General features: G+C 45.2%; 1 protein-coding gene across 2 annotated transcripts in view; it reads left to right on the top strand.

Annotated features, from left to right (window-relative positions):
- Positions 1 to 25,087, top strand: part of LOC124007920 (meiosis 1 associated protein) — a 72,635-nt gene that overhangs the window by 26,925 nt on the left and 20,623 nt on the right. For both annotated transcript variants that reach the window (XM_046318799.1, XM_046318798.1), the window contains exon 6: positions 24,000 to 24,185. In XM_046318799.1, coding sequence (XP_046174755.1) covers positions 24,000 to 24,185 — 186 coding nt within the window. The remainder of the gene's footprint in view (positions 1 to 23,999; positions 24,186 to 25,087) is intronic.

The raw sequence follows: 25,087 nt of genomic DNA, 5'->3' as shown, positions 1-25,087 counted from the left end.
CATAGAGATGTGTAAACAACACCATCTCTGTCTCTATAGAGAGTAGTAAACAACGCCATCTCTGTCTCTATAGAGAGTAGTAAACAACACCATCTCTGTCTTCATAGAGAGGAGTAAACAACACCATCTCTGTCTCTATATAGAGAGTAGTAAACAACACCATCTCTGTCTCTATATAGAGAGTAGTAAACAACACCATCTCTGTCTCTATATAGAGAGTAGTAAACAACACCATCTCTGTCTCTAAATAGAGAGTAGTAAACAACACCATCTCTGTCTCTATATAGAGAGTAGTAAACAACACCATCTCTGTCTCTATAGAGATGTGTAAACAACACCATCTCTGTCTCTATATAGAGAGTAAACAACACCATCTCTGTCTCTATATATAGAGAGTAAACAACACCATCTCTGTCTCTATATAGAGAGTAGTAAACAACACCATCTCTGTCTCTATAGAGATGTGTAAACAACACCATCTCTGTCTCTATAGAGAGAGGAGTAAACAACACCATCTCTGTCTCTATAGAGAGAGTAGTAAACAACACCATCTCTGTCTCTATATAGAGAGTAGTAAACAACACCATCTCTGTCTCTATAGAGATGTGTAAACAACACCATCTCTGTCTCTATATAGAGAGTAGTAAACAACACCATCTCTGTCTCTATATAGAGAGTAGTAAACAACACCATCTCTGTCTCTATATAGAGAGTAGTAAACAACACCATCTCTGTCTCTATATAGAGAGTAGTAAACAACACCATCTCTGTCTCTATATAGAGAGTAGTAAACAACACCATGTCTGTCTCTGTATAGAGATGTGTAAACAACACCATCTCTGTCTCTATAGAGAGTAGTAAACAACACCATCTCTGTCTCTATATAGAGAGTAGTAAACAACACCATCTCTGTCTTCATAGAGAGGAGTAAACAACACCATCTCTGTCTCTATATAGAGAGTAGTAAACAACACCATCTCTGTCTCTATATAGAGAGTAGTAAACAACACCATCTCTGTCTCTATATAGAGAGTAGTAAACAACACCATCTCTGTCTCTAAATAGAGAGTAGTAAACAACACCATCTCTGTCTCTATATAGAGAGTAGTAAACAACACCATCTCTGTCTCTATAGAGATGTGTAAACAACACCATCTCTGTCTCTATATAGAGAGTAAACAACACCATCTCTGTCTCTATATATAGAGAGTAAACAACACCATCTCTGTCTCTATATAGAGAGTAGTAAACAACACCATCTCTGTCTCTATAGAGATGTGTAAACAACACCATCTCTGTCTCTATAGAGAGAGGAGTAAACAACACCATCTCTGTCTCTATAGAGAGAGTAGTAAACAACAGCATCTCTGTCTCTATATAGAGAGTAGTAAACAACACCATCTCTGTCTCTATAGAGATGTGTAAACAACACCATCTCTGTCTCTATATAGAGAGTAGTAAACAACACCATCTCTGTCTCTATATAGAGAGTAGTAAACAACACCATCTCTGTCTCTATATAGAGAGTAGTAAACAACACCATCTCTGTCTCTATATAGAGAGTAGTAAACAACACCATCTCTGTCTCTATATAGAGAGTAGTAAACAACACCATGTCTGTCTCTGTATAGAGAGTAGTAAACAACACCATCTCTGTCTCTATATAGAGAGTAGTAAACAACACCATCTCTGTCTCTATATAGAGAGTAGTAAACAACACCATCTCTGTCTCTATATAGAGAGTAGTAAACAACACCATATCTGTCTCTATATAGAGGAGTAAACAACACCATCTCTGTCTCTATAGAGAGGTGTAAACAACACCATCTCTGTCTCTATAGAGAGTAGTAAACAACACCATCTCTGTCTCTATAGAGAGAGTAGTAAACAACACCATCTCTGTCTCTATATAGAGAGTAGTAAACAACACCATCTCTGTCTCCATATAGAAAGTAGTAAACAACACCATCTCTGTCTCCATAGAGATGTGTAAACAACACCATCTCTGTCTCTATAGAGAGTAGTAAACAACGCCATCTCTGTCTCTATAGAGAGTAGTAAACAACACCATCTCTGTCTTCATAGAGAGGAGTAAACAACACCATCTCTGTCTCTATATAGAGAGTAAACAACACCATCTCTGTCTCTATATAGAGAGTAGTAAACAACACCATCTCTGTCTCTATATAGAGAGTAGTAAACAACACCATCTCTGTCTCTATAGAGATGTGTAAACAACACCATCTCTGTCTCTATAGAGAGAGTAGTAAACAACACCATCTCTGTCTCTATATAGAGAGTAGTAAACAACACCATCTCTGTCTCTTTAGAGATGTGTAAACAACACCATCTCTGTCTCTATAGAGAGAGGAGTAAATAACACCATCTCTGTCTCTATATAGAGAGTAGTAAACAACACCATCTCTGTCTCTATATAGAGAGTAGTAAACAACACCATCTCTGTCTCTATATAGAGAGTAGTAAACAACACCATCTCTGTCTCCATAGAGAGTAGTAAACAACACCATCTCTGTCTCTATATAGAGAGTAGTAAACAACACCATCTCTGTCTCTATATAGAGAGTAGTAAACAACACCATCTCTGTCTCTATATAGAGAGTAGTAAACAACACCATCTCTGTCTCTATATAGAGAGTAGTAAACAACACCATCTCTGTCTCTATATAGAGAGTAGTAAACAACACCATCTCTGTCTCTATATAGAGAGTAGTAAACAACACCATCTCTGTCTCTATATAGAGAGTAGTAAACAACACCATCTCTGTCTCTATATAGAGAGTAGTAAACAACACCATCTCTGTCTCTATATAGAGAGTAGTAAACAACACCATCTCTGTCTCTATATCGAGAGTAGTAAACAACACCATCTCTGTCTCCATAGAGAGTAGTAAACAACACCATCTCTGTCTCTATATAGAGAGTAGTAAACAACACCATCTCTGTCTCTATATCGAGAGTAGTAAACAACACCATCTCTGTCTCCATAGAGAGTAGTAAACAACACCATCTCTGTCTCTATATAGAGAGTAGTAAACAACACCATCTCTGTCTCTATATCGAGAGTAGTAAACAACACCATATCTGTCTCTATATAGAGGAGTAAACAACACCATATCTGTCTCTATAGAGAGAGGAGTAAACAACACCATCTCTGTCTCTATAGAGAGTAGTAAACAACACCATCTCTGTCTCTATATAGAGAGTAGTAAACAACACCATCTCTGTCTCTATAGAGAGTAGTAAACAACACCATCTCTGTCTCTATATAGAGAGTAGTAAACAACACCATCTCTGTCTCTATAGAGAGGTGTAAACAACACCATCTCTGTCTCTATAGAGAGTAGTAAACAACACCATCTCTGTCTCTATAGAGAGAGTAGTAAACCACACAATCTCTGTCTCCATATAGAAAGTAGTAAACAACACCATCTCTGTCTCTATAGAGAGGTGTAAACAACACCATCTCTGTCTCTATAGAGAGTAGTAAACAACACCATCTCTGTCTCTATATAGAGTAGTAAACAACACCATCTCTGTCTCTATAGAGAGAGGAGTAAACAACACCATCTCTGTCTCTATAGAGAGTAGTAAACAACACCATCTCTGTCTCTATATAGAGAGTAGTAAACAACACCATCTCTGTCTCTATATAGAGAGTAGTAAACAACACCATCTCTGTCTCTATATAGAGAGGAGTAAACAACACCATCTCTGTCTCTATAGAGAGTAGTAAACAACACCATCTCTGTCTCTATATAGAGAGTAGTAAACAACACCATCTCTGTCTCTATAGAGAGGTGTAAACAACACCATCTCTGTCTCTATAGAGAGTAGTAAACAACACCATCTCTGTCTCTATAGAGAGAGTAGTAAACCACACAATCTCTGTCTCCATATAGAAAGTAGTAAACAACACCATCTCTGTCTCTATAGAGAGTAGTAAACAACGCCATCTCTGTCTCTATAGAGAGTAGTAAACAACACCATCTCTGTCTCTATATAGAGAGTAAACAACACCATCTCTGTCTCTATATAGAGAGTAGTAAACAACACCATCTCTGTCTCTATATAGAGAGTAGCAAACAACACCATCTCTGTCTCTATAGAGATGTGTAAACAACACCATCTCTGTCTCTATAGAGAGAGTAGTAAACAACACCATCTCTGTCTCTATATAGAGAGTAGTAAACAACACCATCTCTGTCTCTTTAGAGATGTGTAAACAACACCATCTCTGTCTCTATATAGAGAGTAGTAAACAACACCATCTTTGTCTCTATATAGAGAGTAGTAAACAACACCATCTCTGTCTCTATAGAGATGTGTAAACAACACCATCTCTGTCTCTATAGAGAGAGGAGTAAACAACACCATCTCTGTCTCTATATAGAGAGTAGTAAACAACACCATCTCTGTCTCTATAGAGATGTGTAAACAACACCATCTCTGTCTCTATATAGAGAGTAGTAAACAACACCATCTCTGTCTCTATATAGAGAGTAGTAAACAACACCATCTCTGTCTCTATATAGAGAGTAGTAAACAACACCATCTCTGTCTCTAAATAGAGAGTAGTAAACAACACCATCTCTGTCTCCATAGAGAGTAGTAAACAACACCATCTCTGTCTCTATATAGAGAGTAGTAAACAACACCATCTCTGTCTCTTTAGAGAGGAGTAAACAACACCATCTCTGTCTCTATATAGAGAGTAGTAAACAACACCATCTCTGTCTCTAAATAGAGAGTAGTAAACAACACCATCTCTGTCTCCATAGAGAGTAGTAAACAACACCATCTCTGTCTCTATATAGAGAGTAGTAACCAACACCATCTCTGTCTCTATATAGAGAGTAGTAAACAACACCATCTCTGTCTCTATATAGAGAGTAGTAAACAACACCATCTCTGTCTCCATATAGAGAGTAGTAAACAACACCATCTCTGTCTCTATATAGAGAGTAGTAAACAACACCATCTCTGTCTCTATATAGAGATGTGTAAACAACACCATCTCTGTCTCTATGGAGAGGAGTAAACAACACCATCTCTGTCTCTATATAGAGAGGAGTAAACAACACCATCTCTGTCTCTATATAGAGAGTAGTAAACAACACCATCTCTGTCTCTATATAGAGAGGAGTAAACAACACCATCTCTGTCTCTCTTTCTCTCTCTTAACCTCTCCCCCTCTCTCTCTCTCTCTCTCTCTCTCTCTGTCTGTCTCTCTAGCTTTCCTTCTCTGTTTTTCTCCCCCCTCTCTCTCTCTCTCTCTCTCTCGCTCCCTCTCTTATCTCTCTTATCTCTCTCTCGCTCGCTCTCTCTCATCTCCCTCTCCCTCCCACTGCTCCTACCATAACTAATTCACACTCTTAGAACTGTTAGAGAGACTTTGATGAGACTGTTCCCGAAATACACTGAAAAAGTTTCAGGGCTTTTTCCCTTCTTTTCTTCCTCCCACTGCCTAAAATCAGGACAAGCAATCAGGAATGTCAACTTTGAATTTATTGTCCAGCTTGAAATTCTAAATCTCGGTGATGCAAGTTGCATGAAATTTAGGCCAGCGATGTAATTTTCTACGCCACCAATGCATGAGACCCACTCTTCAAAGTTCAAACGTTCTCTTCATTTTTAATTTGACTGATATATGGAACGATCATAATAATAAATGTGACAAATACACCCTCTTGTTTTTAAAAAATCTATTCGGTTTAAAAAAAAAAATTTGAACATGAAATCGCTCTCCTGTCTTCTTGACAGGCAGAAAGTGCATCCCTTCCCTAAGCCCTGTTCAGAGCTCACTGCAGAGCCGTCAACAATTATATTCAGCTCAGCATTTCTCAGCGCTGTCAGAAATCGTCGGGATAACAAATGGCCCCCTATTCCCTACACAGTCCACTACTATAGACCAGGGCCCTATTCCCTACACAGTCCACTACTATAGAGCAGGGCCCTACACAGTCCACTACTATAGACCAGGGCCCTACACAGTCCACTACTATAGACCAGGGCCCTATTCCCTATACAGTCCACTACTATAGACCAGGGCCCTATTCCCTACACAGTCCACTACTATAGACCAGGGCCCTATTCCCTACACAGTGCACTACTGTAGACCAGGGCCCTAATTCCCTACACAGTCCACTACTATAGACCAGGGCCCTATTCCCTACACAGTCCACTACTATAGACCAGGGCCCTATTCCCTACACAGTCCACTACTATATACCAGGGCCCTATTCCCTACACAGTGCACTACTATAGACCAGGGCCCTATTCCCTACACAGTGCACTACTATAGACCAGGGCCCTATTCCCTACACAGTCCACTACTATAGACCAGGGCCCTATTCCCTACACAGTGCACTACTATAGACCAGGGCCCTATTCCCTACACAGTGCACTACTATAGACCAGGGCCCTATTCCCTACACAGTCCACTACTATAGACCAGGGCCCTATTCCCTACACAGTCCACTACTATAGACCAGGGTTCTATTCCCAACACAGTCTACTACTATAGACCAGGGCCCTACACAGTCCACTACTATAGACCAGGGCCCTACACAGTCCACTACTATAGACCAGGGCCCTACACAGTCCACTACTATAGACCAGGGCCCTATTCCCTACACAGTCCACTACTATAGACCAGGGCCCTATTCCCTACACAGTCCACTACTATAGACCAGGGCCCTACACAGTCCACTACTATAGACCAGGGCCCTATTCCCTACACAGTCCACTACTATAGACCAGGGCCCTACACAGTACACTACTATAGACCAGGGCCCTATTCCCTACACAGTCCACTACTATAGACCAGGGCCCTACACAGTCCACTACTATAGACCAGGGCCCTACACAGTCCACTACTATAGACCAGGGCCCTATTCCCTACACAGTCCACTACTATAGACCAGGGCCCTACACAGTCCACTACTATAGACCAGGGCCCTATTCCCTACACAGTCCACTACTATAGACCAGGGCCCTATTCCCTACACAGTCCACTACTATAGACCAGGGCCCTATTCCCTACACAGTGCACTACTATAGACCAGGGCCCTATTCCCTACACAGTGCACTACTATAGACCAGGGCCCTATTCCCTACACAGTCCACTACTATAGACCAGGGCCCTATTCCCTACACAGTGCACTACTATAGACCAGGGCCCTATTCCCTACACAGTCCACTACTATAGACCAGGGCCCTATTCCCTACACAGTCCACTACTATAGACCAGGGCCCTATTCCCTACACAGTGCACTACTATAGACCAGGGCCCTATTCCCTACACAGTCCACTACTATAGACCAGGGCCCTATTCCCTACACAGTGCACTACTATAGACCAGGGCCCTATTCCCTACACAGTCCACTACTATAGACCAGGGCCCTATTCCCTACACAGTCCACTACTATAGACCAGGGCCCTATTCCCTACACAGTGCACTACTATAGACCAGGGCCCTATTCCCTACACAGTCCACTACTATAGACCAGGGCCCTATTCCCTACACAGTCCACTACTATAGACCAGGGCCCTATTCCCTACACAGTCCACTACTATAGAGCAGGGCCCTATTCCCTACACAGTCCACTACTATAGACCAGGGCCCTATTCCCTACACAGTCCACTACTATAGAGCAGGGCCCTATTCCCTACACAGTCCACTACTATAGAGCAGGGCCCTATTCCCTACACAGTCCACTACTATAGACCAGGGCCCTATTCCCTACACAGTCCACTACTATAGACCAGGGCCCTACACAGTCCACTACTATAGAGCAGGGCCCTATTCCCTACACAGTCCACTACTATAGACCAGGGCCCTATTCCCTACACAGTCCACTACTATAGAGCAGGGCCCTATTCCCTACACAGTCCACTACTATAGACCAGGGCCCTATTCCCTACACAGTCCACTACTATAGACCAGGGCCCTATTCCCTACACAGTCCACTACTATAGACCAGGGCCCTATTCCCTACACAGTCCACTACTATAGACCAGGGCCCTACACAGTCCACTACTATAGACCAGGGCCCTACACAGTCCACTACTATAGACCAGGGCCCTATTCCCTACACAGTGCACTACTATAGACCAGGGCCCTACACAGTCCACTACCATAGACCAGGGCCCTATTCCCTACACAGTCCACTACTATAGACCAGGGCCCTACACAGTCCACTACTATAGACCAGGGCCCTACACAGTCCACTACTATAGACCAGGGCCCTATTCCCTACACAGTCCACTACTATAGACCAGGGCCCTATTCCCTACACAGTCCACTACTATAGACCAGGGCCCTATTCCCTACACAGTCCACTACTATAGACCAGGGCCCTATTCCCTACACAGTCCACTACTATAGACCAGGGCCCTATTCCCTACACAGTGCACTACTATAGACCAGGGCCCTATTCCCTACACAGTCCACTACTATAGACCAGGGCCCTATTCCCTACACAGTGCACTACTATAGACCAGGGCCCTATTCCCTACATAGTCCACTACTATAGAGCAGGGCCCTATTCCCTACACAGTCCACTACTATAGACCAGGGCCCTATTCCCTACACAGTCCACTACTATAGAGCAGGGCCCTATTCCCTACACAGTCCACTACTATAGAGCAGGGCCCTATTCCCTACACAGTCCACTACTATAGAGCAGGGCCCTATTCCCTACACAGTCCACTACTATAGACCAGGGCCCTATTCCCTACACAGTCCACTACTATAGACCAGGGCCCTACACAGTCCACTACTATAGAGCAGGGCCCTATTCCCTACACAGTCCACTACTATAGACCAGGGCCCTATTCCCTACACAGTCCACTACTATAGAGCAGGGCCCTATTCCCTACACAGTCCACTACTATAGACCAGGGCCCTATTCCCTACACAGTCCACTACTATAGACCAGGGCCCTATTCCCTACACAGTCCACTACTATAGACCAGGGCCCTACACAGTCCACTACTATAGACCAGGGCCCTATTCCCTACACAGTGCACTACTATAGACCAGGGCCCTACACAGTCCACTACTATAGACCAGGGCCCTATTCCCTACACAGTCCACTACTATAGACCAGGGCCCTATTCCCTACACAGTCCACTACTATAGACCAGGGCCCTATTCCCTACACAGTCCACTACTATAGACCAGGGCCCTATTCCCTACACAGTCCACTACTATAGACCAGGGCCCTATTCCCTACACAGTCCACTACTATAGACCAGGGCCCTATTCCCTACACAGTGCACTACTATAGACCAGGGCCCTATTCCCTACACAGTCCACTACTATAGACCAGGGCCCTATTCCCTACACAGTCCACTACTATAGACCAGGGCCCTATTCCCTACACAGTCCACTACTATAGACCAGGGCCCTATTCCCTACACAGTGCACTACTATAGACCAGGGCCCTATTCCCTACACAGTGCACTACTATAGACCAGGGCCCTATTCCCTACACAGTCCACTACTATAGACCAGGGCCCTATTCCCTACACAGTCCACTACTATAGACCAGGGCCCTATTCCCTACACAGTCCACTACTATAGACCAGGGCCCTATTCCCTATACAGTCCACTACTATAGACCAGGGCCCTATTCCCTACACAGTCCACTACTATAGACCAGGGCCCTATTCCCTACACAGTCCACTACTATAGACCAGGGCCCTATTCCCTATACAGTCCACTACTATAGACCAGGGCCCTATTCCCTACACAGTCCACTACTATAGACCAGGGCCCTATTCCCTACACAGTCCACTACTATAGACCAGGGCCCTATTCCCTATACAGTCCACTACTATAGACCAGGGCCCTATTCCCTACACAGTCCACTACTATAGACCAGGGCCCTATTCCCTACACAGTGCACTACTATAGACCAGGGCCCTATTCCCTACACAGTGCACTACTATAGACCAGGGCCCTATTCCCTACACAGTCCACTACTATAGACCAGGGCCCTATTCCCTACACAGTGCACTACTATAGACCAGGGCCCTATTCCCTACACAGTCCACTACTATAGACCAGGGCCCTATTCCCTACACAGTCCACTACTATAGACCAGGGCCCTATTCCCTACACAGTCCACTACTATATACCAGGGCCCTATTCCCTACACAGTGCACTACTATAGACCAGGGCCCTATTCCCTACACAGTGCACTACTATAGACCAGGGCCCTATTCCCTACACAGTCCACTACTATAGACCAGGGCCCTATTCCCTACACAGTGCACTACTATAGACCAGGGCCCTATTCCCTACACAGTGCACTACTATAGACCAGGGCCCTATTCCCTACACAGTGCACTACTATAGACCAGGGCCCTATTCCCTACACAGTGCACTACTTTAGGCCCTATGGTGTCGTTTGGGACACATTGACTGAGTTGGTGTGTCGTCTCTTGGTAGTCAGATATTCATTCAACAATGACACGCACATGCTAGTAATCCCTTCTGTTTTCATCCTGGCTTTTCTTTTATCCTCCACACACACACACACACACACACACACACACACACACACACACACACACACACACACACACACACACACACACACACACACACACACACACACACACACACACACACACACACACACACACACACACACACACACACACACACACACACACACACACATCAACCCCTTTCTGTCAGCTTCTAGCTTAGATAAACACACCCCTCCTCTCCTCTTCTCCATATTTCTTATTCTCTCCTCCCTCAGACCAGCCTGTCAACAGAATATCCCTTTCTTTCTGGGGTTGCTAGTTCGAATCCCTGAGCCGACAAGGTGAAAGATCGGCCTATGTGCCCCTGAGCAAGGCACTTATAATTGTTCCAAGATCACTGTTGATAATGGCAGACTCTCCGAGGACGTCTCAGGGAGAGTTGGGATATGCAAAAAAAAATGCACATTTCTAAATCACACGTTTTAATACAAACACCCACCAATTATTATTATTATTATCATTATTTGCTTCCATCTCTCTACCTCCACCTCTCTCTCTCTCTCTCTCTCTCTCTCTCTCTCTCTCTCTCCCTCTACCTCTACCTCTACCTCTACCTCTACCTCTACCTCTACTCTCTACCTCTACCTCTCTCTCTCCTCTCTCTCTCTACCTCTACCTCTCTCTCTACCTCTACCTCTCTCTCTCTACCTCTCTCTCTCTACCTCTCTCTCTCTACCTCTCTACCTCTATCTCTCTACCTCTCTCTCGCTCTACCTCTACCTCTCTCTCTCTACCTCTCTCCCTCTACCTCTCTGCCTCTATTGTCATGGTAAACAGATATGAGAGAGAGAGAGGAGGGAGAGGTGTGGAACCAGACATCTCTCTATCGACCTCTCCTTCTTTTTTTGATAATTTTCCACCAGGCTCAGTGTGTGTAGAATAATAGGAAACACCACCCACACACACACACACACACACACACACACACACACACACACACACACTCAGGCCTCTCACAGTGTATGACGTACGGCAACAGACAGGGCAGTCACACACACACACACACACACACACACACACACACACACACACACACACACACACACACACACACACACACACACACACACACACACACACACACACACACACACACACACACACACACACACACACACACACACACACACACACACACACACACACACACACACACACACACACACGTCAGGTGACTATCACTCCACACAGTGTGATATGGAAACTATATTAACATTGCACCGTACTGACAGACAAAGCACTTGTTCATTTGTTCCTACCGCACCTCTCTATCTCTCTTTCTCTCTTCTCTCTCTCTCTTCTTTCCCTCTCTCCTGTCTCTCTCTTTCTCTCCCTCTATCCTGTCTCTCTCTTCTCTTTCTCTCCCTCTCTCTCCTGTCTCTCTTTCTCTCCCTCTCTATCCTGTCTCTCTCTCTCATTTTCTCCCTCTCTTTTTCTCTCTGGTTACATCCATTTATCTCACTCTGTCCTCCCTCTCTCCTCTCTCTTTTTTGTCTGTCCATTTAACTCACTCCTTTAGGCCGAGGTATGTATAGTTTTTGTGTGCTCTAGGGCAACGGTGGCTAGATGGAATTGGTATACGTGGTCCTGGCGACTAGACCTTTTTTGGAGCACCATTATTTTGGTCTTACTGAGATTTACTGTGCAGAAGATCTAGGTGCTGCTGTAGGCCCTCCTTGGTTGGTGACAGAAGCTCCAGTTCATCAGCAAACAGCAGACATTTGATTTCAGATTCTTGTAGGGTGAGGCCGGGTGCTGCAGACTGTTCTAGTGCCCGCGCCAATTTGTAGATATATATGTTGAAGAGGGTGGGCCTTAAGCCAATTTTAACTGCACACTTGTTGTTTGTGTACATGGATTTTATAATGTCGTATGTTTTACCCCCAACACCACTTTCCATCAGTTTGTATAGCAGACCCTCATGCCAAATTGAGTCAAATGCTTTGTTTGAAATCAACAAAGCATGAGAAGACGTTGCCTTTGTTTTGGTTTGTTTGTTTGTCAAATAGGGTGTGCAGGGTGAATATGTGGCCTGTTGTACGGTAATTTGGAAGAAAGCCAATTTGAGATTTGCTCACTAAATTGTTTTTACTGAGGAAATGTCTGCTGTTAATGATAATGCAGAGGATTTCCCCAAGGTTGCTGTTGATACATGTCCTACGGTACTTATTGGGGTCAAATTTGTCTCCACTTTTGTGGATTGGGGTGATCAGTTCATTGGTTCCAAATATTGGGGAAGATGCCAGAGCTGAGGATCATGTTAAATAGTAGAGTAAATTGTAATTTATGGTCTGTATAGTCTGTATATTTTTATAATCTCTCGCTCTCGCTCGCTCTCTCCTAGTGTTGCACGGTATACCAGTACCACGGTAATATCATGGTATCAAAACTTCATAATACTATGGAGTACTGTAGCACCATTTCATAAGTCCATTTTTTAAATAATACATTCAGTTGTATTTAAGCAACAGCCACTAGTCTGTTGTGTGAGCCGGTCCAATGATATCCACTTCACATTCATATCATGTGTGGCAGCTGTAATCAGCCAGCCGCATCCCCTACCAGCCGTCACTCACCTGCTTCTCTCAGCATCTCCTACCATGCATCACTCACCTGCTTCTCTCAGCATCTCATACCAGCCCTCTCACTTGCTTCTCTCAGCATCTCCTAGCAGCCCTCACTCACCTGCTTCCCTCAGCATCCCCTACCAGCCCTCACTCACCTGCTTCCCTCCCCTCAGCATCTCCTACCAGCCCTCACTCACCTGCTTCTCTCAGCATCTCCTACCAGCCCTCACTCACCTGCTTCTCTCAGCATCTCCTACCAGCCCTCACTCACCTGCTTCTCTCAGCATCTCCTACCAGCCCTCACTCACCTGCTTCTCTCAGCATCTCCTACCAGCCCTCACTCACCTGCTTCTCTCAGCATCTCCTACCAGTCCTCACCTGCTTCTCTCAGCATCTCCTACCAGTCTTCACTCACCTGCTTCATACAGATCATTATGCAGTGTTTATTGCTTCCTCCCATTCCTCCAGTCAAAGTAGACCTTTTCAAATATTAGCGACATAAGCCATTTTATTTAGTATTCTATTCTATTATACTGTATTCTATTATACTGTACACTGAACACTGTGAAGTTAAATTCAATGTGTTGTATTGAGTAGAAGTGTGAATTTCAGAGACATGTTTTTGGAAAACATGAACCAGTGTCCGGAGGCGAACAGGATGCTAGGCCACAGATGTATATTTTTTCTTCCACCGTGGTATTGTAAAACGTTGGTATCATACTATTGTATGATAGTGGTATTGTATCATGATATTATATGATACCGGTATTGTATCGTTGGTAAAACGTTGGTATCGTGATATTGTATGATACCGGCATTGTATCGTTGGTAAAACGTTGGTATCGTGATAGTGATATTGTATCGTTGGTAAAATGTTGGTATCATGATAGTGGTATTGTATCGTCGGTAAAACGTTGGTATCGTGATATTGTATGATACCGGTATTATATCGTTGGTATCGTGATATTGTATGATACCGGTAGTGTATCGTTGGTAAAATGTTGGTATCGTGATATTGTATGATACCGGTATTGTATCGTTGGTATCGCGATAGTGGTATTGTATCGTTGGTAAAACGTTGATATCGTGATATTGTATGATAGCGGTATTGTATCGTTGGTAAAATGTTGGTATCGTGATAGTGGTATTGTATCGTTGGTAAAACTTTGGTATCGTGATATTGTATGATACCGGTATTGTATCGTTGGTAAAACATTGGTATCGTGATAGTGGTATTGTATCGTTGGTATCGTGATATTGTATGATACCGGTATTGTATCGTTGGTATCGTGATATTGTATGATAGTGGTATTGTATTGTTAGTCAAATGTTGGTATCGTGAGATTGTATGATACCGGTATTGTATCGTTGGTATCGTGATATTGTATGATAGCGGTAGTGTATCGTTGGTAAAACGTTGGTATCGTGATATTGTATGATAGTGGTATTGTATCGTTGGTATCGCGATATTGTGTGATACCGGTATTGTATCGTTGGTAAAACGTTGGTATCGTGATATTGTATGATAGTGGTATTGTATCATTGGTAAAACGTTGGTATATTGTATGATAGTGGTATTGTATCGTTGGTAAAACGTTGGTATCGTGATATTGTATGATACCGGTAGTGTATCGTTGGTAAAACGTTGGTATCGTGATATTGTATGATACCGTATTGTATCGTTGGTACGTGATAGTGGTATTGTATCGTTGGTAAAACGTTGGTTTCGTGATATTGTATGATAGTGGTATTGTATCGTTGGTATCGTGATATTGTATGATACCGGTATTGTATCGTTGGTAAAACGTTGGTATCGTGATATTGTATGATAGTGGTATTGTATCGTTGGTAAAACGTTGGTATCGTGATATTGTATGATAGTGGTATTGTATCGTTGGTAAAACGTTGGTATCGTGATATTGTATCGTTGGTAAAACGTTGGTATCGTGATATTGTATGATACCGGTATTGTATCGTTGGTATCGTGATATTGTATGATAGTGGTATTGTATCGTTGGTAAAACGTTGGTATCGTGATATTGTATGATACCGGTATTGTATCGTTGGTATTGTGATATTGTATGATAGTGGTATTGTATCGTTGGTAAAACGTTGGTGTCGTGATATTGTATGATACCGGTATTGTATCCTTGGTAATACGTTGGTATGGTGACAACACTACTCTCTTTGCTCCACCCCTCCTCTCTCTCTCTGTCTCTCCAACAGAATGAACTAAATAACCCTTCATGTTGACCCCTTGTTAAACGGCAGCCATTTTCCAGTTCAGTGTTATTATCCAGTCTCTCTCTTCATGGCTCCTCTGTGCTATTAGCCCCAAGGCACAATTCACTCTGATGACTGTGAGGTTCACTTTCCTGTCGCTGCCTCGTGTGGTGAATCTCTCAGTAAGAGGACTCAAAGGTTTCTTCTTAGAAACGATCAATGATCTATTCATCTTTTCAGAGAAGATTACCCTCCTCCCTGCTTTTATGACATGCATGGACACACACACACACACACACACACACACACACACACACACACACACACACACACACACACACACACACACACACACACACACACACACACACACACACACACACACACACACACACACACACACACACACTGCAACACATGCACACACACAGACACATACACTGCAACACATACACCTCTCATTCTTGTTGAGCAACTTCAACCGGACAGGGTTGAGAGCTGTTCATCGATCACTCGATCGTATTTTCAAAAGGTTGAAAAGTCTACAGTTTTTAGTATGTGTTATTTTCGCGTGCATGCTGTTAGACAGTTGAGTCTACACACAACACACACACAACACACACACACAACACACACACACAAAACACACACATTCTGTTTGGTAGAGGAAGCTTTTGCATGTCATAAAAGCAGGCTGAGAGTTGTTCTTCCTCCTATCCAGACGGAGATGGGAGGATGTTGTGGTGGATGAGCACTTAAAGTTCTCTAACGCAAAATAGAGAGGAAAGGACTGATGGAGGGAGGGAGAGAGGGAGGGAGAGAGAGAGATGCTATTTAGAAAGGCCCCGAAGGCAGACCTGGCTCTCAAAAGACAGGCTATGTGCACACTGCCAACAAAATGAGGTGGAAACTGAGCTGCACTTCCTAACCTCCTTCCAAATGTATGATCATATTAGAGACACATATTTCCCTCAGATTACACAGACCCACAACGATTTTGAAAACAAATCCATTTTTGACAGCAGCAAGATTTGTGACCTGTTGCCACAAGAAAAGGGTAACCAGTGAAGAACAAACAACATTGTAAATACAACATATATGTACAGTACCAGTCAAAAGTTTGGACACACCTACTCATTTAAGGGTTATTCTTCATTTTTACTATGGAAGAAAATAATAATACTTTTTTGGTTACTGCATGATTCCATATATGTTATTTCATAGTTGTGTTGTCTTCACTCTTCTCTTCATCCTCTACATCCTCTCTACATCCCCTCTTCATCCTCTACATCCTCTCTTCATCCTCTACATCCTCTCTTCATCCTCTACATCCTCTCTACATCCTCTCTTCATCCTCTACATCCTCTCTTCATCCTCTACATCCTCTCTTCATCCTCTACATCCTCTCTTCATCCTCTACATCCTCTCTACATCCTCTCTTCATCCTCTACATCCTCTCTTCATCCTCTCTACATCCTCTCTACATCCTCTCTACATCCTCTCTACATCCTCTCTACATCCTCTTCATCCTCTCTACATCCTCCACATCCTCTCTACATCCTCTTCATCCTCTCTACATCTTCCACATCCTCTCTACATCCTCTTCATCCTCTCTACATCCTCTCTTCATCCTCTACATCCTCTCTACATCCTCTCTTCATCCTCTACATCCTCTCTACATCCTCTCTTCATCCTCTACATCCTCTCTTCATCCTCTACATCCTCTCTTCATCCTCTTCATCCTCTCCACATCCTCTCTACATCCTCTACATCCTCTACATCCTCTATATCCTCCACATCCTCTCTACATCCTCTCTACATCCTCTCTTCATCCTCTCTACATCCTCTCTACATCCTCTTCATCCTCTACATCCTCCACATCATCTACATCCTCTCTTCATCCTCTACATCCTCTCTTCATCCTCTCTACATGGAACGAACTGCAAAAATCTCTGAAACTGGAAACACTTATCTCCCTCACTAGCTTTAAGCACCAACTGTCAGAGCATCTTACAGATTGATGCACCTGTACATAGCCCACCTATAATTTAGCCCAAACAACTACCTCTTTCCCAACTGTATTTATTTATTTATTTATTTTGCTCCTTTGCACCCCATTATTTTTATGTCTACTTTGCACATTCTTCCATTGAAAAACTACCATTCCAGTGTTTTACTTGCTATATTGTATTTACTTTGCCACCATGGCCTTTTTTGCCTTTACCTCCCTTCTCACCTCATTTGCTCACATTGTATATAGACTTGTTTATACTGTATTATTGACTGTATGTTAGTTTTACTCCATGTGTAACTCTGTGTCGTTGTATCTGTCGAACTGCTTTGCTTTATCTTGGCCAGGTCGCAATTGTAAATGAGAACTTGTTCTCAACTTGCCTACCTGGTTAAATAAAGGTGAAATAAATAAATAAATAAAAAATCCTCTACATCCTCTCTTCATCCTCTACATCCTCTCTACATCCTCTCTTCATCCTCTACATCCTCTCTTCATCCTCTACATCCTCTCTACATCCTCTACATCCTCCACATCCTCTCTTCATCCTCTACATCCTCTTCATCCTCTCTACATCCTCTTCATCCTCTTCATCCTCTACATCCTCTACATCCTCTCTTCATCCTCTACATCCTCTCTTCATCCTCTACATCCTCTCCACATCCTCTACATCCTCCACAGCCTCTCTACATCCTCTACATCCTCTCTACATCCTCTACATCCTCTCTACATCCTTTACATCCTCTACATCCTCTACATCCTCTCTACATCCTCTACATCCTCTCTTCATCCTCTACATCCTCTTCATCCTCTCTACATCCTCTTCATCCTCTCTACATCCTCTACATCCTCTCTACATCCTCTACATCCTCTCTTCATCCTCTACATCCTCTCTACATTATCTACATCCTCTTCAGCCTCTACATCCTCTCTTCATCCTCTACATCCTCTCTTCATCCTCTACATCCTCTCTACATCCTCTCTACATCCTCTACATCCTCTCTACATCCTCTTCATCCTCTCTACATCCTCTTCATCCTCTCTACATCCTTTTCATCCTCTCTACATCCTCTTCATCCTCTCTACATTCTCTACATTCTCTTCATCCTCTCTACATCCTCTTCATCCTCTCTACATCCTCTACATCCTTTTCATCCTCTCTACATCCTCTACATCCTCTCTTCATCCTCTCTACTTGCCATCACCCACACGCACGCGCGCACACACACACACACACACACACACACACACACACACACACACACACACACACACAGGTGTACTAATTCTGGATCATGCCTATTGATCTTTAACTGTATTGATTAGGCCTCGTACATAACAGAAGAGATGACAGGCAGTATTGGGAACCTCCTGTTATTGCGTCGTTGTGGTTCAATAAAGATGTTGCTTATCAATCATCAATCAATCAGTTGTCGATACATTTATGCAGCCCTTTTCACAGACATCTATTTGTTTGCGGTAGTGCCTATTCAGCAATCTGGGCACAACCCATTTAACCCCTAAAGAGCAAACAGAGACAAATCAGATTCCTGTGATGCATCCCAGCTGGCACCCTACCCTTCTATAAAGGACACTTCTTTTTGACCACAGCCCTATAGACCCTGCTAGTGCAGGAATCAGGTGCCATTGGGGACGTAGCCCATCAGACGTGTGGGTACATATAATATAGTATGTGTGTGTCCTCCAGTCAGCACCTCTGTCACGGTTGATCCTGACAAGAGGAGCGCTTTCCAAGGGATATCCGATGTGTGTGAATCCGTAGGGAGGGTCAACGACATAGGCTTGCATCTCAAATGGCACCTTGCTCGTGTCCCAAATCTGGCACCCTGTTCCCTATTTATGACACCTTGCTCGTGTCCCAAATCTGGCACCCTGTTCCCTATTTTTGGCACCTTGCTCCTGTCCCAAATCTGGCACCCTGTTCCCTATTTTTGGCACCCTGCTCCTGTCCCAAATCTGGCACCCTGTTCCCTATTTTTGGCGCCCTATTCCCTATAGAGCCCCTGGTTAAAAGTAGTGCACTACTATAGGGTACTATTTAAGATTCCACCAGTATCCCCTATTCTATACATTAGGGCTCTCACAGGGCTCTTGTAGACTAACATTAGAAGAGACACACACAGACGTTTCAGAAGGCTATTAGACTTGTCGATCGGGTCGGGAGAGTCACATTAGTCAATGACAGTGCACTTCTTTTGGGCCAGAAACACGCATAGGGATTTCTCATATGATCTCTAGCCCATACTTTCCTGTTGCCCTGAGTAAGGTGTGTGTGTGTGTGCGTGCGCGCGCGTGTGTGTGTGTGTGTGTGCGTGTGTGTGTGTGTGTGTGTGTGGGGAGCACTGAGTGCAGATACATTATGGTAGCTCGTCAATCAGTGTCAGGCAGGCGAAGTCCCTAACACACACACACACCTAAATATTGAATGCCTCTCTGTAGAGAATACATGGAAGAGAGAGAGAAGGGGGGGGCCAGAGATAGGGAGGGGAGAGAGAGAAGGAGGGGGAGAGAGATAGGGAGGGGCAGAGATAGGGAGGAGGGGGAGAGAGAGAAGGGGGGCAGAGATAGGGAGGAGGAGAGAGAGAAAGGGAGGGGGAGGAGGAGAGGAGGGGAAGAGGAGAGAAGAAGAGAGGGGCAGAGAGAGAAGAGGGGGAGAGAGAGGGGGAGAGGGAGAGAGAATAATATATATAATATATGCCATTTAGCAGACGCTTTTATCCAAAGCGACTTACAGTCATGTGTGCATACATTCTACGTATGGGTGGTCCCGGGATCGAACCCACTACCCTGGCGTTACAAGCGCCATGCTCTACCAACTGAGCTACAGAGAAGGAGGGGAGAGAGGGAGAGATAGGGAGGGGAGAGAGAAGGAGGGGGAGAGAGGGAGGGGGAGAGAGAGAAGGAGGGGAAGCGATAGGGAGAGGGAGAGATGGGGAGAGGGAGAGAGAGAAGGAGGGGAAGAGAGGGGGGGAGAAGGGGGGTCAGAGATAGGGAGGGGAGAGAGAGAAGGGGGTCAAAGATAGGGAGGGGGAGAGAGAGAGAAGGGGGGCAGAGAGATAGGGAGGGGAGTGAGAGAAGGGGGTGGGCAGAGATAGGGAGGGGAGAGAGAGAAGGGGGGCAGAGATAGGGAGGAGGAGAGAGAGAAGGGGGCAGAGATAGGGAGGGGGAGAGAGACAAGGGGGGCAGAGATAGGGAGGAGGAGAGAGAGAAGGGGTGCAGAGATAGGGAGGGGAGAGAGAAGGGGGGGTGAGAGAAGGGGGTGGGCAGAGATAGGGAGGGGGAGAGAGAGAAGGGGGTGGGCAGAGATAGGGAGGGGAGAGAGAGGGGGGGCAGAGATAGGGGGAGGAGAGAGAGAGAGAGAGAGAGAGAGAGAGAGAGAGAGAGAGAGAGAGAGAGAGAGAGAGAGAGAAGGGGGGCAGAGAGGAGGGAGGGGGAGAGAGTGAAGGGGGGCAGAGAGAAAGGAAAAGAGAAACCAGAATGGAGAACTGAACGAGAGAAAAGGGAAATTGGACGGGAGAACTTACATTTACATTTAAGTCATTTATTACAGACCTGTATGTACCTGGGTATTGCTCTCTACAGAATATCAGTCTCAAACTGCATCTTATGTCCTATGTGCACTGCTTTCAGCTAGAGGAGCACAGCACTATGTAGGAAATAGAGTGCTGTTTGACAGGATGGAAGACACTGCCTAGTACTAAATGGCTATTATAAACTGGGTGGTTCGAGCCCTGAATGATGATTGGCTGACAGCCGTGGTATATACCACGGGGATGACAAAACATGTATTTTTACTGCTTTGTTTACATTGGTAACAAGTTTATAATAGCAATAAGGTACCTCTGGAGGTTTGCGGTATATGGCCAGTATACCCTGGCTAAGGGCTGTATCCAGGCACTCCGCGTTGTGTCGTGCTACGTCGTGGTTTCTTGGCCATAATGTAGGTCAGTCTTTTGGAGACTCTTCAGTGTACGTCTGTTGGCCATTCTCTATAGTACACTATATCCTGTATGATCATCTCCATGGTGATCTCTGAACCCTCTGTTGGCTAACTCAACTCATGCTCTGTTGGCTAACTCAACTCATGCTCTGTTGGCTAACTAAACTCATGCTCTGTTGGCTAACTAAACTCATGCTCTGTTGACTAACTCAACTCATGATCTGTTGGCTAACTCAACTCATGATCTGTTGGCTAACTCAACTCATGATCTGTTGGCGAACTCAACTCATGATCTGTTGGCTAACTCAACTCATGCTCTGTTGACTAACTAAACTCATGCTCTGTTGGCAAAATCAACTCAAGATCTGTTGGCTAACTCAACTCATGTAATCCGGCTCAGTGTTGAGAAATTCCTGGAACTTTCAATAAATTCCCTGGTTTTCTCAAAATCCCTGTTTGGGCTGCAAAAGCTGGGCTTTACTGCCCTCTAGTTGTTAGGCGATGCAAGTGCAAAATCTGCTTTAAACAGAGCCCTGAAAACAACCTGCAGGAGATACTGTTCTCTATCTATTGTTCTATTTATCCCTCCCCCTCTCTCTCTTTCTCTCCCCCATCTCCATATTTCCCCCTCTCTCTTTCTCTCCCCCCATCTCCATATCCATCCCTCTCTCTCTTTCTCTCCCCCTGTCTCTCTTTCTCTCCCCCTGTCTCCATCCCTCTCTCTTTCTCTCCCCTGTCTCCATATTCATCTCTCTTTCTCTCCCCCATCTCCATCCCTCTCTCTCCCCCATCTCCATATTTACCCCTCTCTCTCTTTCTCTCCCCCATCTCCATATTCACCCCTCTCTCTCTTTCTCTCCCCATCTCCATCCCTCTCTCTCTTTCTCTCCCCATCTCCATCCCTCTCTCTTTCTCTCCCCATCTCCATCCCTCGCTCTCTTTCTCTCCCCCAACCTCATATTCACCCCTCTCTCTCTTTCTCTCTCCTGTCTCCACCCCTCTCTCTCTTTCTCTCCCCCATCTCCATATTCACCCCTTTCTCTCTTTCTCTCCCCCATCTCCATATTCACCCCTCTCTCTCTTTCTCTCCCCCCATCTCCATATTCCCCCTCTCTCTTTCTCTCCCCTGTCTCCACCCCTCTCTCTCTTTCTCTCCCCCATCTCCATATTCACCCCTCTTTCTTTCTCTCCCCCTCATCTCCACCCCTCTCTCTTTCTCTCCCCCATCTCCATATTTACCCCTCTCTCTCTTTCTCTCCCCCATCTCCATATTCACCCCTCTCTCTTTCTCTCTCCCCATCTCCACCCCTCTCTCTTTCTCTCCCCATCTCCATCCCTCTCTCTCTTTCTCTCCCCCATCTCCATCCCTCTCTCTCTTTCTCTCCCCCCCCATCTCCACCCCTCTCTCTCTTTCTCTCCCCCATCTCCACCCCTCTCTCTTTCTCTCCCCCATCTCCATATTCACCCCTCTCTCTCTTTCTCTCCCCCATCTCCACCCCTCTCTCTCTTTCTCTCCCCTATCTCCACCCCCTCTCTCTCTTTCTCTCCTCCATCTCCATATTCCCCCTCTCTCTCTTTCTCCCCCCATCTCCACCCCTCTCTCTCTTTCTCTCCCCCATCTCCATATTCCCTCTCTCTCTTTCTCTCCCCCCATCTCCACCCCTCTCTCTTTCTCTCCCCCATCTCCATATTCACCCCTCTCTCTCTTTCTCTCCCTATCTCCACCCCCCTCTCTCTCTTTCTCTCCCCCATCTCCATATTCACCCCTCTTTCTTTCTCTCCCCCATCTCCACCCCTCTCTCTCTTTCTCTCCCCATCTCCATATCCACCCTCTCTCTCTCTCCCCTGTCTCCACCCCCTCTCTCTCTCCCCCATCTCCACCCCTCTCTCTCTTTCTCTCCCCCATCTCCATATTCACCCCTCTCTCTCTTTCTCTCCCCTCATCTCCACCCCTCTCTTTCTCTCCCCCATCTCCATCCCCCTCTCTCTCTTTCTCCCCCATCTCCATCCCTCGCTCTCTTTCTCTCCCCCAACCCATATTCACCCCTCTCTCTCTTTCTCTCTCCTGTCTCCACCCCTCTCTCTCTTTCTCTCCCCCATCTCCATATTCACCCTTTCTCTCTTTCTCTCCCCCATCTCCATATTAACCCCCTCTCTCTCTTTCTCTCCCCTGTCTCCACCCCTCTCTCTCTTTCTCTCCCCCATCTCCATATTCACCCCCCTCTCTCTCTCCCCTGTCTCCACCCCTCTCTCTTTCTCTCCCCCATCTCCATATTCACCTCTCTCTCTTTCTCTCCCCTCATCTCCACCCCTCTCTCTCTTTCTCTCCCCCATCTCCACCCCTCTCTCTCTTTCTCTCCCTCATCTCCACCCCTCTCTCTCTTTCTCTCCCCCATCTCCATCCCCTCTCTCTTTCTCTGCCCCATCTCCATCCCTCGCTCTCTTTCTCTCCCCCAACCTCATATTCACCCCTCTCTCTCTTTCTCTCTCCTGTCTCCACCCCTCTCTCTCTTTCTCTCCCCCATCTCCATATTCACCCCTTTCTCTCTTTCTCTCCCCCATCTCCATATTCACCCCTTTCTCTCTTTCTCTCCCCCCATCTCCATATTTCCCCCTCTCTCTTTTTCTCTCCCCCCCATCACCCTCCCTCCCCCAGCCAATCTGATGTTAGGTACAGAGATCGACCTGCAGCATGTAGAGAACAGTGTGATTGCCATGGAGATGGTGTTGAAGGCGTGGCTTCATGACCAGGGCGGGAAGAAGGAACAACTCCACCTGTTGTTACCACCTGGACTACAGGGAGAGATTACTACACCTAGTCATGGACAGAGAGCTAGTCCAGGTAGTAGTTTCCTCTTGTCTCTCTGTCTGTTTCCTCTTGTCTCTCTGTCTGTTTCCTCTTGTCTCTCTGTCTGTTTCCTCTTGTCTCTGTCTGTTTCCTCTTGTCTCTCTGTCTGTTTCCTCTTGTCTCTCTGTCTGTTTCCTCTTGTCTCTCTGTCTGTTTCCTCTTGTCTCTCTGTCTGTTTCCTTTAGTCTCTGTCTGTTTCCTCTTGTCTCTCTGTCTGTTTCCTCTTGTCTCTCTGTCTGTTTCCTCTTGTCTCTCTGTCTGTTTCCTTTAGTCTCTGTCTGTTTCCTCTTGTCTCTCTGTCTGTTTCCTTTAGTCTCTGTCTGTTTCCTCTTGTCTCTCTGTCTGTTTCCTCTTGTCTCTCTGTCTGTTTCCTCTTGTCTCTCTGTCTGTTTCCTTTAGTCTCTGTCTGTTTCCTTTAGTCTCTGTCTGTTTCCTCTTGTCTCTCTGTCTGTTTCCTTTAGTCTCTGTCTGTTTCCTCTTGTCTCTCTGTCTGTTTCCTTTAGTCTCTGTCTGTTTCCTCTTGTCTCTCTGTCTGTTTCCTCTTGTCTCTCTGTCTGTTTCCTCTTGTCTCTCTGTCTGTTTCCTCTTGTCTCTCTGTCTGTTTCCTTTAGTCTCTGTCTGTTTCCTCTTGTCTCTGTCTGTTTCCTCTTGTCTCTCTGTCTGTTTCCTCTTGTCTCTCTGTCTGTTTCCTCTTGTCTCTGTCTGTTTCCTCTTGTCTCTCTGTCTGTTTCCTCTTGTCTCTCTGTCTGTTTCCTCTTGTCTCTCTGTCTGTTTCCTCTTGTCTCTCTGTCTGTTTCCTCTTGTCTCTGTCTGTTTCCTCTTGTCTCTCTGTCTGTTTCCTCTTGTCTCTCTGTCTGTTTCCTCTTGTCTCTCTGTCTGTTTCCTCTTGTCTCCCT

The sequence above is a fragment of the Oncorhynchus gorbuscha genome, linkage group LG21 (assembly GCF_021184085.1).
Source record: "Oncorhynchus gorbuscha isolate QuinsamMale2020 ecotype Even-year linkage group LG21, OgorEven_v1.0, whole genome shotgun sequence".
In the NCBI taxonomy this organism is placed as follows: domain Eukaryota; kingdom Metazoa; phylum Chordata; class Actinopteri; order Salmoniformes; family Salmonidae; genus Oncorhynchus; species Oncorhynchus gorbuscha.
The sequence above is the reverse complement of the archived record's forward strand: the minus strand, read 5'-3'. Positions and strand labels throughout refer to the sequence as shown.